Genomic DNA, 15,339 nt, shown 5'->3' with positions numbered 1-15,339 from the left:
TCTACAGATACAAATTGACAAAATGCAGTAAAAATAATCATATAAATGTGTATTTATTTATTTATTAGCCTGTAAAGTCTCATGGAGGACCTGAATATGGCTCCAACAATGATTTACAGTATTATTATTATAGTGATTTTTTTTTCACCAGAAACTTTATCTGCTTTATATTTGTTAAAATCAAGTTCTCTGAATATTAATTAACTTCTAAATGTGGCATTGCACGGGTGAGTTGGGGAAAAAAAAGTCCTATTTGCATAGCTCCAGTTTCATGTTGCTGCTCTGTGAGTCAGAAGGACCTTGAAAGTCTGCTTGTCTTATATCATATGATCTCTTATCAGATGGAGTCTCTCAGACTAAACTTTATCTGGAAGATAGCTTGTTCTGCAGCCAAAGTGAACTCGGAGCGACATCTGGTGGTGAAGCGTCACACTTGCAGCTGCTCCAACATTTGTTTTCATCCCAAAATACTCTGTGATAAAAAAAAAACCAAAAAAACAACGCAGCTAAAGAAATTATTTCAACTCTACTTACTAGCTTTTGTCAGAGCTTTCAGCTGTTTTTAGTCACAGTCTTCCACAGTAGGTGAAGTTAAAGGACATTCATGGAGGTGTCAGTTGAATGAGGAAAGAGCAAACCTCCCCAGCTGATGAAGACGCAGCACAAAGGCCTGCAGTGAGTGAGTCGACACTGAGCTTAAACAGAGTGAACCGAACATCACTGTGTCTCCTGATGAAGGAATTTAAGGTGCATTTTAAAAATCGGATTTTGGATGGCAGCTCACTAGTTGATATTTCTTTATCTGTTTGGTTTTTGTCTGCACATGTATCTCCATCCATCCATTATCTATACACCACTTAATCCTCACTAGGGTTGTGGGGGGCTGGAGTCTATCCCAGCCGACTCAGGGTGAAGGCAGGTGACACCCTGGACAGGTCACCAGTCTATCACAGGGCTACACTTAGACACAGACAACCAAGCACACTCACATTTACACCTACGGACAATTTAGAATCACCAATTAACCTCAGCATGTTTTTGGACTGTGTGGGAGGAAGCTGGAGAACCTGGAGAGAACCCACACTGCACGGGGAGAACATAAAAACTCCACGCAGAAAGATCCCAGTGCCCCCACTGGGATGCAAACCAGTGACCTTCTAGCTGCGAGGCAACGGTGCTACCAACTGCACCACCTGTATCTATTTTTCCAAATGCCCAAAGGTGGCACCAATACTGGAAGAAAGGTAGCTCTACATACTATTGATATTTTACATTTTTATTGTGTTTCCATACTCTATAAAACACTGCCTGCAGTTCAGCTGAAAAGTAATGCTGCTTCCTCAGAAATGGTTTATTGGATGTGCCATAGATGAAGGAATGCTTTGTTTTTTCACATCATCTGGTCAGTAGACAGCTAATGTTTTGGCAAAACCTTAAATGAGACATGCAGAAGTGTGACTTTGATGAGATGCTGTGATTTTAAGTTTAGATTTGTTTCATTTTTCTGACAGAACAATAAAAATCAGATGTTATTTTTTTTAGTTTTTGACTGGATAATTTTGGTAATTTTGTGAAAAACAAACGAACAAACAAACAAAAAACATTCCTTTCGAGAGTTTTAGAGTTCAGAGGGTTTTAGCTGTCATGAAACATTTGCCTTTATTCCTTTGCTGGGTTCTTGCTGACGTAGTTTCCTCAGCTTGATGAATCCTACAATTCTAAAAATACAAGCAAATGAGAACTTAGGTCGCTGTTCTTTCCTTTCCAGGGATTTAGTTAACGCACACTTCTGAACTTTGCAGACCTGGTAACGTAACCTGTGGCCATTAACAGTTGAAAGCTGAGACTATTGGTTGTTTTATACATGACTTTTTAACGCTAAGACGATGAGCACATTAACTGCTGCTATACTGGTTGATATTGCATGTGTTTTTAAGTGCAAAGTGGAATCTTTGTCCAGAAGTTGTGCTGCAATGAGCAGCTGGATGTCTTTACGTCATAATTATCTGCAGTATTTCGACAGCAGCGCGACAGGAAGACAAACAGCTGGTTCTCATCAGACATCACCAGACAGCCAGAGGTCTAATAAAACTATCTGCAAGTTAATTTGCCCTCACACATCAGTAGCATGAAGCGCAGCCATGCTGAGACTTTCACACCTCCAGCGCCCAGTTTAACACGCTCAGCAAATGGATAAACACAACATGTGTTTGCAGCTGCACGTGTCTGTTGGCTGGGAAGGCCTTCGGTGGCCGCTGAATGAGCCAAGGTGCTAAAAGTGACGCCTCGGAGACACCGTGAGAAGATACGGGGGCTCCCATACTCATAGTTAGCATGCCGGAGCTCTCCGTTTGCAAACATTCGTCTGCGTCGACATACATGACTGAGCTGGACACCGAATAAAAAGAATGGGAATCGTATTTATTAAAAAATAAATTACATGATCTCTACTTACATATTTACATTCATTCATGTTTATTTCTGAAGGATGCCACAACTCAAAAATGCAACAACACACAAAACTAGTGACAAAAATGGTTCAAATCACTTGCAGTTTAAACTTTTTTGCATCCCACTTGATTGCAACATGCAAGTCTAGCACACACAAAAAAAAGAAATTTCCCAGTGGCAGGAGTCCTAATTTATGTAGCAGCTGAATTCCTCCGGCTGTATGATGAGTTTAACAAATGCTCGAAGCAGTAAATGTGTGTGTGTTTGCTTTTGCCTGCCTCAGTATATTTATATATGTAATACACATGGCTGTATGCGTGAGAGTGGATGTGCTTATGTGTGGACCTACATGTGTTTTTAAGTTTGCATGTGTATATTATGTGGATGACTTAATTTCCTGCATTCTAGTGCTTTTTTATGCACTGATTTGGGGCTCTATCTGCATCAACTTTAGGTTAAAATTTCCTTCTTTATGTTAGTGGTTCATGGTTTTTTTGGCAGTCGCTGTAAATATTGACAGTAACATATCCCCCCTGATATCTACACCTCTTTATATGAGCATGTTTGACCTGCCCCGTCTTTATTCTATCACTCGAAGTCGCAGCCCAGCAGCTCGATCCTCATGGTGATGGAGCTCGTCCAGCTTCTGGGAACGATTCGTATGAAGCGAGAGAAGATGGGAGGGAAGATGTAGTTCTTCACGTGGTCGTTGTTGTTTGTGTTTCCGAAAAATAACTGCATTTGATGAGAGAAAGAAATAATTTAGAACTGGTTTCACAATGTTATAATTCCACTGTGGTTTTTTTTGTTGCAGCTCACCCTGCAAGGCTGGTCCTCATCGTCGGTGTAGTCGGTCCAGTGGATGCCGTTGTCGCTGTATTGCAGGATGTAGGTCTTGACAAACATCTCTGTGCCCAGAGACTTGGCTCCCTGAGTTACGATACCAGTGATTTTCTTGACCTGAGGCAGCTCCACCGTGAGCCACTGGCCCATGTCGTTGTACTGTAGAGCAGAGGACGCAGAGATGGTAAGGTTGCCATTTGCACACATTTCTGAACTGCTGATACAATCTATACGCTATTTAATTCTTCATTTGAGGGTTGTCTGGGCTGTGGGTGTGTCCATACTGCTAGCAGGTTACTCAGTCACTGTTTCTGCCTGATGTACAGTTATTAACATATACACTTGTAAAGACCATGTAAGTCATGGCAGTCTTGAGTTTCCAGTGACTCCCACAACTGTTAATTTTCTATGATGGCATTATGGAAACATGCATATTTGTCGCAAAAACAATTACGCGTTTTGGTTCTTTCATAGATTTATTACAGGTCTTCTTGAAATAAGATCAAATCTGCTGGGTCAAAAACATAGATACAGCAACTTCATTCAGTTTTGGTGATGTGTAGAAAGTTTTGTGCTTACATTTTTTTTGTGCCTCACTTGTTGGTGAGTACAATCGACTACTGCTGGTGGCTCCTCAGAAGCAGTTTAATTAGGATCAATTTGATTCACTCATAAGACTTAGCAACAAACACTGCTGTGGGAAAGTCTGAGCAGGGCAGCAAAGCTCTAAAGAAGCAAATATTTATCTTGAACGAGTCAAGAAAGTCACTTGGAGCCATTTCAAAGCAGCTACAGATCCTAAAATCATCTGCACAAGCAGCAGTTTGTAAGTATGAAGTACCTGGTACAGTTGTGTCACTATCAGGAAGAAAACACAAACTATCACCTGATGCCGACAGACAACTGGTCAGGAAGGTCAAGAGTCAACTTAAAATCAATAGAAATCAGGTTTGCAATGAATTAAAAGCAGCTGGAAACAACTGTCAGTGTCCACAGTCGAGCATGGTGGTGGCAGTAGTGTGCTCTGCCAGAAGTACCTCACTGAGGTAAAAGAAGTTTAACCAAACATTAACATTTTTGATTCAACTAATTTTGTCTTTTTTCAGAAGACACAGAATAAATCAATGAAAGTACCCAAATGCATGGTTGTTTTGTTTTGTGTGTGTGACAAAGACACATTTGCTTGAATGCTGCTAATTTGTGACCTGTCATGTCAGAACTGGGTTTCCTACCTTCGCCCGCCATGCGTTGATGGTGCCCTGTTTGTTGAGGCGTGCCAGTGAAGGTTTCCAGGATCCAGAGTACCAGCTGGAGGCCGTGGAGCTCGCTGTGATTCGACTGTCGTCTATCAGTCCGCTCTCCATGCCCAGGGGAACTGAGCAGCCTGAAGCACGAGAGCAGAAATGTGGCATTTACAGGAACCTTAACTTGGTCATAACACTCAGTTAAGTACTTAAAATACATCAAAAAAGTCTGACTGTTATGAAAATTGATATGTTTATGAAGCATACAAAGGGCAGTAGTTCAATTCAGTTTTATTTACACAGCATCAGTTCATAACATATGTTGTCTTAAAGCACTTCATATCGTTCAAACCTACTGTCTGACTTGTCTGTGCAGTGTTTGCATGCTCTCCTTGTTCCTGTGGTGTTTCTTTCTGAGTGCTATTGGCAACAATCTGGCACCCAGCACATGTCCTCCTAGAATTGAAGCTTTATAATAACCTAAACATGATCAAGTGTATTATCGCCAATTTGAAAAGCAGAACTTGGAACAACAGTTTCAGATTTTTTTATAACTAAGAAATTAGTTAAAGCTTAAATGAAAAAGTTTATTTCTCTATCAGTTCTTATGTTTCACTTCTAGATGGCAGTTGTAAATAAAGAAAGGCTATTGTTTTTATTTATCTTTTTCAAATTCTTTTATTTCTTTTTCATTGTCATATGTTAGTCTATTGGATCTATCATTTACTACTTCCTTTTTAAAAAATGTTTTTCTTGTTTTGCTTTTGTGAAATTCAACTTATATTTTGTCCTTTTAATATATCTTTTATCACTTTTCTTCTAATTATTCTCTCATCTTGCTCTTTTATTTATTTTTTTGTCATTGATTCAGAGTCTGCAGTATTGGATAAGCAGATCTCTGATTATAGGTGAGTCGAAATCCAAAAACAAGTTGTCATGAAAAGTCCCATCTTTGAGCACATATTAACAAAAAATGGACAATGCAGAATTCAACTGCTGGTATTTCTTGCAGCTGCATGTCACAGTAATACAAAACATCATGATTTAAGATGGAATAACTCTACAAAGACCTGATTATTGCCTTTGAGACTAATAATAATAATAATAATTTAAATGTTTTTGTTTCATTTTAATTTAACAATTTTGTTTAAAAAAAAAAACAAACAAAATAAATCAAACGTGAACTCGAGCACAAAAGTGGATTTTGTACATTTTGAGAAATTATAAAACAATGCAGGAGAAGTTGGCATGGCTTTTAAAAGGACATGAAGCTTGATTTAGCGCAAGTGTGGATACAGAAACATTTATTTAACATTTTATATTTATATATAGTAACATCTCACCATCCAGCTCACAGCCGTAGAACTCCATGCGGACTGTGGCCGTGTTGTACCATTCGATGGGGTGGAGCCTAATGAACCGTCCAATCATAGGAGGAAAGAAGGTGTTTGTGGTCGTCTGATAGGCCTCATTGTTACCTTCAAACACCTGGTTGAAGAGACACACAGACAGGAGTGAACAAGTGCGATCACACAGCTGTTTCATCAGTAAAGTAGAAGATCAAACTCTCCTCACCTTCCTGAAGTTCCTGCTGTCGCCTTTGTAGAAGATCCACTTCCTGCGGTCGTTGCTGTAGGAGATCGAGTACTTTTTCACGTACTGCGACTGGAACAGCTGCTTGGCTCCCTGCGTGGCCACCTGACTGATCACAACGGGTCGCTGGAAGTCCACCTGCACAGGTAAGCAGATGGTAATAAAATTACTTTTTATTTTTGTTTATTATTGTTATTTCTTTACCAGTTTTTTTTAATGTTACAGAATTCCAGAAATGTTTTGTGTCTTAATGTATTTTTTCTGGTGCCACTGCTGCCAAATTTTTAAATTATTTTCTTTTTTTTATAGTGCACACCACATACCTGAATCCAGCTGTGGTTCTGATCAGTGCTCCATGCGTTGTATTTACCGCCATTGTTCAGTCTGGCAAGATATGGCTCCCAGTGTCCTTCAAAGATGGAAAAATTCTCATTCATAAATTTGTTGCTCACTGTGCTTTACTGCAATATTTATTCAATAATTTCACACATTGTTCGTACTAAAAGTATGGATACAACAGTACAAAAAAAAAATCTCTATTACAGTTAAAAGTCCTGCTTAAAATCCTACTAGAGTAAGGTGTAAAAATAATAGTATACGCTAAAGTGAAAGTGCTCATCGTACAGCATGGCTCATTTTAGAATCATAAATATATATTATATTACGAGATTATAATTAGTGATTCATATCTGCATCACTGTAAAAATCCAATATTTGCCTTTGGAATATTGTAGAGCAGACACTGAAAGTAGCACAACATGGAAAACTTGAGAAAAGTACAGAAGCACAGAACTGTGTCATTGTGACTGGTGCAGAAAAGGCGGTTTGTCTACCTCTAGTGTTGATCGCTGTGATCTGCTTGTCCTTCACGCTACCTGACTCCAGACCCAGTGGACGGTAACAGTCTGGGAGACACAAAAACAAAGTTTCAATATAAAATGCAACATGTAAGTGTGGTCAGAAAAACATACTGTAAATATATGATTTTTAAAATGTTTTGCACCATTATCTAGAACCAGGAAGAGGGTCTGCATGCCCTTCTGTTGGTTAAAACCAACTTCTGTCTCCAGCTGCCACAGGCCAGGTTTGGACGGATACATCTCCAAAGTAGCAAAGCTTCCTGCAAAGACAGTTTGTGAAAGTGATTAATGGGAAATATATTGTCTCTCCTTCATTGCTGACCTCCAATACAGCCGATGTTGGAGCTATTCTCTGCATTAAAGCTGTTTGATTGTGACTTCTACTTTAAACTTGAAAGAACAAAAGCTGCAAAAGAAGTATTCTGACCAGGCAGCAGTGGGTAAACAGCCTGCCGGTAGCTGGTGGTCTGCTTGTGCAGGAACGTTTGTCCGTGGAAGTAGACACTGTGTAGGTCTTTGGGAGAACCCATGTTGATGAGGTGCCAGCGCACCAGCTGGTTGGTGTACATCCTCAGGCCCTTCAGGCTGTAGACAATTCCATTGATGGCTAAAGAAACAACAACAAAAAAAATCATATATATAATTTTTGATCCAATGAATTATTTATCTGTTGCTGATTAAACTGCAATGCATTGAAAAGAAGTCACTGCAACTCATGTGCAGAGTCATGAGCAGGATAAATTATGTGAGCTTTAACTTACATGTTACATAGGAGCCTTTATTCTGCACATTAACAAGTTTCTGTTTTTTTTTTCTTCTGGGGTTTACGACAATATGTTGTAATGATTTGCACAAGAAAGCAGCTATATAACACAATAATGGAAAGGGAAAAACCTCCAAAAGCATGATATGGGCTCAGACAGGTTAAAAGTACATAAAGCCTTACAGTGGAACTTGAGGTTCTCTCCCAAGTAAGGTTCCAAAACTCTCCTTCTGGTCTTCCGTTGCATTAATTCGCGGTTCTTCTCGTAGTACCAGCTCTGGGACTCATCGAATGTCATGAAAAGCAGCACAAACTCCCTCGTGTCTTCTAACTTCTTGTTCAGGGTTCCTTCTTGACACACCAGCAAAGGTCCAATCAAGCCAGAACTGATATCTTTTTCCTATGAGCCAGAGCAAGTATAAAAAAATGAGAAAACATTGCATTTTTCTCAGTATAATCAAATTATCCATCCATCCATCCATCATCTACACACCACTTCATCCTCACTAGGGTCAAGGGGGGCTGGAGTCTATCCCAGCTGACTTAGGGTGAAGGCAGGAGACACCCTGGACAGGTCACCAGTCTATCACAGGGCTACACTTAGAGACAGACAACCAAGCACACTCACATTCACACCTACAGACACAATCAAATTATTATTTTTTACATTCAAGCTGGGGCTGCAAGGTGGCGCGGTTGGTTAGCACTGTTGTCTCGCAGCAAGAAGGTCGCCGGTTCGCATGGAGTTTACATGTTCTCCAAATGCAGCATGGGTTCTCTCCGGGTTCTCCGGCTTCCTCCCACACGGTCCAAAAACATGTTGAGGTAAATTTGTGATTCTAAATTGTCCACAGGTGCGTGACCAAAAATGACTTTAAAAATAATAAACTAGGGAATTCTCATGTCAGATCTGTCTGAGGTTAAACCAACTTACATGTATTCTACACGCCATCTTTTCTAAAAAAAAAAAACAAATGCAGGTGTGCTCCACTTTTCACGAGAACACCTAATTTTAAAATACATTTAAATTAAAAAATGTAAATACTGCAGTACACCAAAGCTGTAAAAGTGCTTCTTTCCACCACTGTGGTTAACACAGCAGCTCCCTGTGCCGGTTACAGTGACACTAATACAGCTTAAAAAAAAAGGTCACAAATGCAGTCTGGAGTCCTGTTATTTGAAAAAAACTTGGCTCTTCTCTATGCACCCCGTGGGAAAATCTGCAGCTGCCAATCAGAGCCCGGGTCAAGGTCACATGATCACGAAAAGTTTTTCGAGCTACACACACTATCATGTGTGCCCAGCATCCAGGGAATGTAAAGTTAGTAAACACGCAGTAAATACTAATATTAAATCTGTTAATAGTACAAAGAATATGAACATTATTATAAATGTTATGATTACTTAGTTATAATTAATTCAAATGTAATATTGTGTTTGAGAACTACTTTTTATCTGGTCATTAGCAGTGGGGGGGATGTCCCTGCGCCCCCTTTTGATCAACTGCCACTGTTGCTAAATATAAATAGGCATTCCCTCCTTTTTCGGTCTCTATGTTTACTGTTCTATTCTTGCCTTGTTTTATCTCACTGATGTATGGTACTTATTGCTTTACCATTTTTAGGCACTGCATTTATCCTGTTATTTGTTTTTTTTCCTGAGCAACATCTGGTACAAGAATTTGCTTCAAGATGAATAAAGTTTAATCGTATCTTAACTCTCCATATCTTCTTTTCACAGTCAAATACTCACAGGATTGACGCCTGAATAGTAGGCCCAGGTTCGGCAGTCAGACTCTCCCGGTTTTGGTCCAACCATAGAGTTGACTTTCCATAAATATGTGAAGGTGGTATTTGGCTGGACCTCGTTGTCGTATTTGTACCAGTACTTGGAGCCGTCCTCGTAGGACAAACCCTCCGACTGCTTTGTATATGAAACCCCGTTAGGATGTATTGAATATGGACGGTTGGCGTTGTTCCTGAACACCACCTACAAGACAAAAGAACATTATGTCTTTCACTCTCAGTCATGTTTTTTAATAGAAAAAAAAGTGCAAATATTCTCCAAACATTTCACTTCATACAACTTAAACTACTGTTACTTGGGCATTTCTATTTGTTAATGCAACTACATGCAGTTCACACTTGTGATGTGCTGAAAGTGAAAATAAAATGTTACTAGATCAGATCTAGTAAGATACCAGTGCAACTTTTACAGAAAAGTAAGCAGGGTGCTCATTCAGACATGAAGCTAACATGTTCAGACACCATCAGATTAATGGAAAGGACTGCACATCAGAAAGGTGCTTTAAAACTGTCAAAATAGAGAATGTTAAGTGTTCACACAGAGAATTAAAGAATGTTGCATGTCTAGAAGGAAACTGGCTGATATTAGCAGCCTTACCATGATACTTTGTCCAACCTCAGCCTTGATGAGAGGCCCCAGGATGCCCAGATGTTCATCTAGCTCTCCACGGATGTCAGGGGTGCTGAAGCTGCTGTCCATGTAGCCTCGGAAAACCACCTTGGTGAACTTCGTCTCTCGCTGGTTTTGGTGCGATTTATCAAGCCTCGTTTGTCAAAAACAGGAACTTACTTTAGCTATGATTGCCTGCGGGTGTGTTTTTACCAGTGATATTCTGATTAAGTACATTTTTGCTCCAATCTGATCCAAGTTATTTAATACTAAGTGTCTGCTCATACTGCTTTCCTAAATAATATACACTTAAAGTATTAGGGATTAGCTGTCATAGCTGGTTGTGCAGCAAGGTGGAACCTGTCATTGTTTAATACTGTAGGGACCCAAGGAGATGGGTATTTCTGTGTTGGGACATTACGGTAGTAAAGGACCACCGAAATAAAGACTTCTATGAGATTTACTGACCACAGCCCAGCAAACAGGAAAGATAGAATAGACTGGGGCAGCATTCCTACATCCCAGTAGAATATTTGGCAGCTGCTTTTACAGTTTTTGTGCTATGTTTTTGTGCAACAACAGACTTAAAAAAAAGAATCTTGCACAGGTTTATGCTGATACCAGTTAACAAAAAATTCCTGTGACTGGCCCCAGTCCTTGTATTAAGATCAGGTTCAGGACACCCCTAGTTTATACTGAACAATTTTCCAAGAAGCTTTTCTCACCTCTGCCCGTAGCCAGCGTAGTCCCATACAACCTCCTCTGCAGCGATAAAGTAAGTCTTGACGTTTGGGCCTGAGAATTTTAAGTGGTACTTGGTGGTCTCGTCCAGGTTCAAATTCTTGATCTCTTCATGGCTACTGTAGGGGTCTTTGTACATCACATACTCGTACTCATTTGCTTTCACATCTTGTTCATCCAGCCCGAGATGAGCCGGTTCGTCTCCGGGAATGTACAGCTCGTAGTCGCTGAAATCGGGCCGTGGCACACCAATGACGACAGGCATGTTGATCAGCTGCTCCTCATCAGAGATCAGTTGTGGCGCCATTGGTCGAGACCCGCGAGGGCTCATTCCTGGATTGAATCCGCGAGGGGAGAATGGTAAACCAGTCCTGGCCTGAGGCTTGTAGTCCTTCCTCTTCTTTGTTTTCATACCCTGACCCTTCTGAGGTCTCTTTCGCATGTTCACCTTCTTTACCTTCCTTGTCGGAGGCGGCTCAGTTTGACGGATCTCAATGTATTTCTTCATGTGGTCGGGAATCTCCATGGGCACAATCTTATGAGTTCCCTCGTAAGTCCAGTTATGGCTATGTTGTTTGATTGAGGAGCTTTTAATAACCTGTGTTTGGTTTTCTTGAAGGTAGATAAACAGTTCTTCTTCGCTGCTTACTGAGTCATTGAGTTCCTTGGATGAAGGTGTATAAGTCAACTCCTCAAGAAGAGCTGTGACGTTCTCCCCACTTTCTGAACTATTCCTCCATGACGGATCTGATCTGGATACATCTACTGTTAGATTATTGAGGGAAATGTGTGTTACATTTTCAAGGCTGGAATTGACAGTCACGACTCCAGAGGAATCCAGCTTTGCTCCAGTGATTGACGAGTCATTGTTGTTGGTTTCATTGTTGGTGCTTCCCACCGGTGACCTGAAGATGTTTAAGTTTCGTACACCTGTGCTGCTGATGTTAACTTCTACAGAGTTAGGTGCTGGAAGAGACAACGAATGGTTTGTTCCATCTGCTGACAGCGTCGTTTTTGTGTTATTCTCGCCCTCTCTTTTTGGACTTTGAGCAGTAGCAGATGTGTTGCTGTTTGGGGTCTTGTCGTTGCCAGACGAAGGCACCGAGTATGAGAATACATCTCCTCGAATGAGTGTCTCCTCTGAGTCCTCCACCGAAATCACTTCCACGTATGTCAGACTATCACCAGTCAGTGTCACATTTACTCTTTCCAAGGTGGAACTTGCATTTCCTGACAATGCGGTGGTAAGATTGGTAGCCACTGTAGACGCATTTCCAACCACTGATGATGCTGTATTGTTGGATACTGTTGTGTTTTCTGTGCCTGAAACAGCAACGTTATCGACATCAGAAGCACTGCCATTTGCAGTTATACTGTCAGTCTTTAGCGACACATTGTGGTTGTTAAAACCAGTTGTGTTCTCTGTTTCATACACAGAAGAATTGTCAAAAACTAATGGTGCACTAATGTTCTGTACATGTGTTGTGTTCTCACTAATGCTTTGGTTTTGCAAATTAACTTTTGTCAGGTTTTGGCCACCCACATCTGTCCAGTTTGAAGATAACGTTCCATTTAGTGCATCTGTCTTTGGATTAGTGGTCTCAGTTTTATTCTTTGTCTTCTTGGAATTCGGGGTGACAGCCACATCTCCATCATAAAAATCATAATCAAGGAAAGAGAGGTCCAGCTGCTCCACATCCGAGTCGGTCGTTTTGTTCTTCAGAGACCTGAGACCTAATTCTTCTGCAAATCCGTACGTGTAAATATCCACCACTGCCGGGGCTTCTTTCTCAGGTTGTACTACTTCCTCCTCTTTTTTTATTTCGTCCAAGCTCAGAGGGTTCCACACAGTAAATTCCTTGTTTGTTTTCGTTTCGTCGTAGTCGTACTCATACATGTAGTCGCGGTAGCACTCGACGTCCTGAAACTTCAAATGCATTCCTTTGGTTGTCTCATGGGAATTGAGGGAAGCGAGCAGCCAGACACCTGATTCAAGAGAGACGCATAAAAATCATCCTTTAAAAAAATGTCCCTTTTGACATGCAAAGGTTAGAGATGGTGGCATTAACAACTACTTCATTCACTGTCTCTATGAATTATAGTTAAGGGGAGACAGTACAGGTGAATATACGTTTCTACCAATAGATCACCATGAAACTTCCCTATTATTTACGATAAGGCAATGATTTTTGTTGTTGTTGTTGTTGTTGTACTGTATTAATAAATAAGACTATCAAATTAGATATATGCATACAAATGCCCTAACTGGCAATAATATCCATAACAGTATTCTAAACACTGAATGAAGCCAGCTTCTAATTTTTTGTGGAGGGGATCTTTTTTTATCACTCCATAAGGCAGAAAACATTGTCAGTAGTCAGCAAAAAATCAGTTTTTGCCATGTTTTTATAAACAAAATCAATTTGTAAATGATACATGACCAAACCCCTTTGTGAAAACAAATAAATAAATCAATAATATTTGAAAGGAATGAAACTGGAAAGCTTGGTGCTACTGAAGTGGACATTCTGTCTCAGTATGAGAAAGAACTTATTTTGAGGAAACAGCCTTTAAAGATGAAATCTAAAGACACAAATTGAAAGAACAAAATGAAGTGAACTAAATACCTACATGTGTGATCAGTCTAAAGGAAGACATATGATACAAGCGAAATATCTCCAAATCCCTCCAAATCTGTTAATGCCTGCAGCAACCTGTCAGGATATTTCTCAGGTTAAATCCGACCCTGTATTTGACATATAGACACACTGTCTGCTAGAACTGACCGATGTTGTCCATTGTTATGGTGATGGATTCTCCAGTCATTGGGTAGAGGCTGAGAAAGTCCTCCGTCCTCTCGTTCAGCTCAAACGTATGTCCGTAGAAGGTGGCGGTCTGGATGTAGTCCTGAGCTCCGATACTGGACACGTGCCAAGTTGCAACTTCCCCGTTGCAGAAACCCAACTGCGGGCCGCTTTCAAACATGTAACCGTTGATCGCTGCGGTGAAATTTACACAAATATTAGAAAAGGAAAATATGAGTACGTATGTCATATCTGTAAATGTTACATGTCATAAACTCACTGTGCATGACGTTGGATTTATAGAAGTCCGGATCTGCCTTGTTGACTTTGGATCGATCAGTATACTGACGAATGTTGTCGTCCAGGTACCAGCTCTTGTTCTCATCGAACACAGAAAACACAGCATGTTGCTCCTTGTCTGCTTTTAGCTGCAGAAACAAACAAAAATCTGGATTAATTTTCAGCATTTTATATGTCAGCGGCAAATTTTTGAATTTTAACTTTGAGTTTCTGAGCTTTTAACTTTTAAGTTTGAAAATCCATCATCTAACAGAATCTTTTACATAAACTTTACTGGTCAGTCATCAACTACATAGTATTTTCTTTACTCAACAGATGAGAATATAGATGGTAGCTAATCTTCAAGAGTGACAAAAAAGGTTTTCCTCAATGCTCACAGTAACTTTATTAATATTTATGAAAAACCTCCATAATAATCCTGCATAATCCATATTTAAAGTTTTAAAGAGGCAATACAGAATCAATTTAGTTGCTCACTAAACATGTTTGCTCCTCTTACATGGGATTACAAAATCACTTTCTTTATATTAGAGATGAAAATGGTAACTAAGGGTTTTTGGAAGCTGACAGCAACTTTATTTTCCAGGATTGTGTCCAGTAGTTGTAATTGATTCACTCTTTGTGCTTTACTCATGTTAAAAAAATCTGTCTTCAAGCACTAAAATAAGATTATATGTCTGTGCAGGTGTATGAGAAGTCCGTTAGGATGTGCTAACCCAGGATACTATTGAATATTTATCTCATAGTTTATTTTTTAATGTCAAATATGAATGTGACTTTTAGTTCTAAGGTTTAAATCAATTATCTAACAGGAGAGACAAGTTTTAAAAGTGTAATCAATGTAGGTAGCTGCTCGCTAAACTTTTTTTTTCACTCACAGAGGATACAAAAACCTTCCAGGTACATCATCAAATATATCACATCTTTCTTTACACAGTGGAAATAAACACTGATGCCAACTAATGTGCAAACTCTAAAATGCTCACAGCAACTTTATCTCCGAGAACGTCTTCAGTATTTATCAAAAATACATTCTTTGTGCATTATTCATGTTTAAAAGTCAGGTTTTTGCTTCAAGACGAGTGTCTGCAGCCAAGTTAAAAACCATTTTCACCATTTTTTTAATTTGTTATGTGACTAAAATCAATTATCTAAACGATGTGACACATCTTAAAAGTGTAATGCAGGATTTAGTTAGTTGCTGTCTAAGATTACAAAAACTTTACAGGTTAGTTGTTGAATATACAACATCTTGCTTTACATTAGGGCCAAAAACATAAATGTTAATTAATCAAAGCCAGCGTTGAAAGTAAAGTTTTTCAACG

General features: G+C 39.7%; 1 protein-coding gene across 1 annotated transcript in view; it reads right to left on the bottom strand.

The window, feature by feature from the left end:
- Positions 1-2,400: 2,400 nt before the first annotated feature.
- The window catches only part of f5 (coagulation factor V), a 24,509-nt gene continuing 11,570 nt past the window's right edge, over positions 2,401-15,339 (bottom strand). Inside the window, exons 11-25 of the mRNA XM_008290248.1 lie at positions 13,995-14,142; positions 13,697-13,909; positions 10,895-12,896; positions 10,158-10,323; positions 9,507-9,743; positions 7,938-8,154; positions 7,419-7,598; positions 7,135-7,251; positions 6,965-7,036; positions 6,455-6,540; positions 6,114-6,269; positions 5,882-6,026; positions 4,527-4,678; positions 3,271-3,453; positions 2,401-3,186 (exon numbers count right to left, since the gene is read on the bottom strand). Of these exons, the coding sequence (XP_008288470.1) occupies positions 3,040-3,186; positions 3,271-3,453; positions 4,527-4,678; positions 5,882-6,026; positions 6,114-6,269; positions 6,455-6,540; positions 6,965-7,036; positions 7,135-7,251; positions 7,419-7,598; positions 7,938-8,154; positions 9,507-9,743; positions 10,158-10,323; positions 10,895-12,896; positions 13,697-13,909; positions 13,995-14,142 (4,221 nt within the window). The 3' untranslated portion in view covers positions 2,401-3,039. The remainder of the gene's footprint in view (positions 3,187-3,270; positions 3,454-4,526; positions 4,679-5,881; positions 6,027-6,113; positions 6,270-6,454; positions 6,541-6,964; positions 7,037-7,134; positions 7,252-7,418; positions 7,599-7,937; positions 8,155-9,506; positions 9,744-10,157; positions 10,324-10,894; positions 12,897-13,696; positions 13,910-13,994; positions 14,143-15,339) is intronic.

The sequence above is a fragment of the Stegastes partitus genome, unplaced genomic scaffold (genome assembly GCF_000690725.1).
Source record: "Stegastes partitus isolate 25-593 unplaced genomic scaffold, Stegastes_partitus-1.0.2 Scaffold662, whole genome shotgun sequence".
NCBI classification, from domain to species: domain Eukaryota; kingdom Metazoa; phylum Chordata; class Actinopteri; family Pomacentridae; genus Stegastes; species Stegastes partitus.
This window is presented reverse-complemented; position numbering and strand designations above follow the sequence as displayed.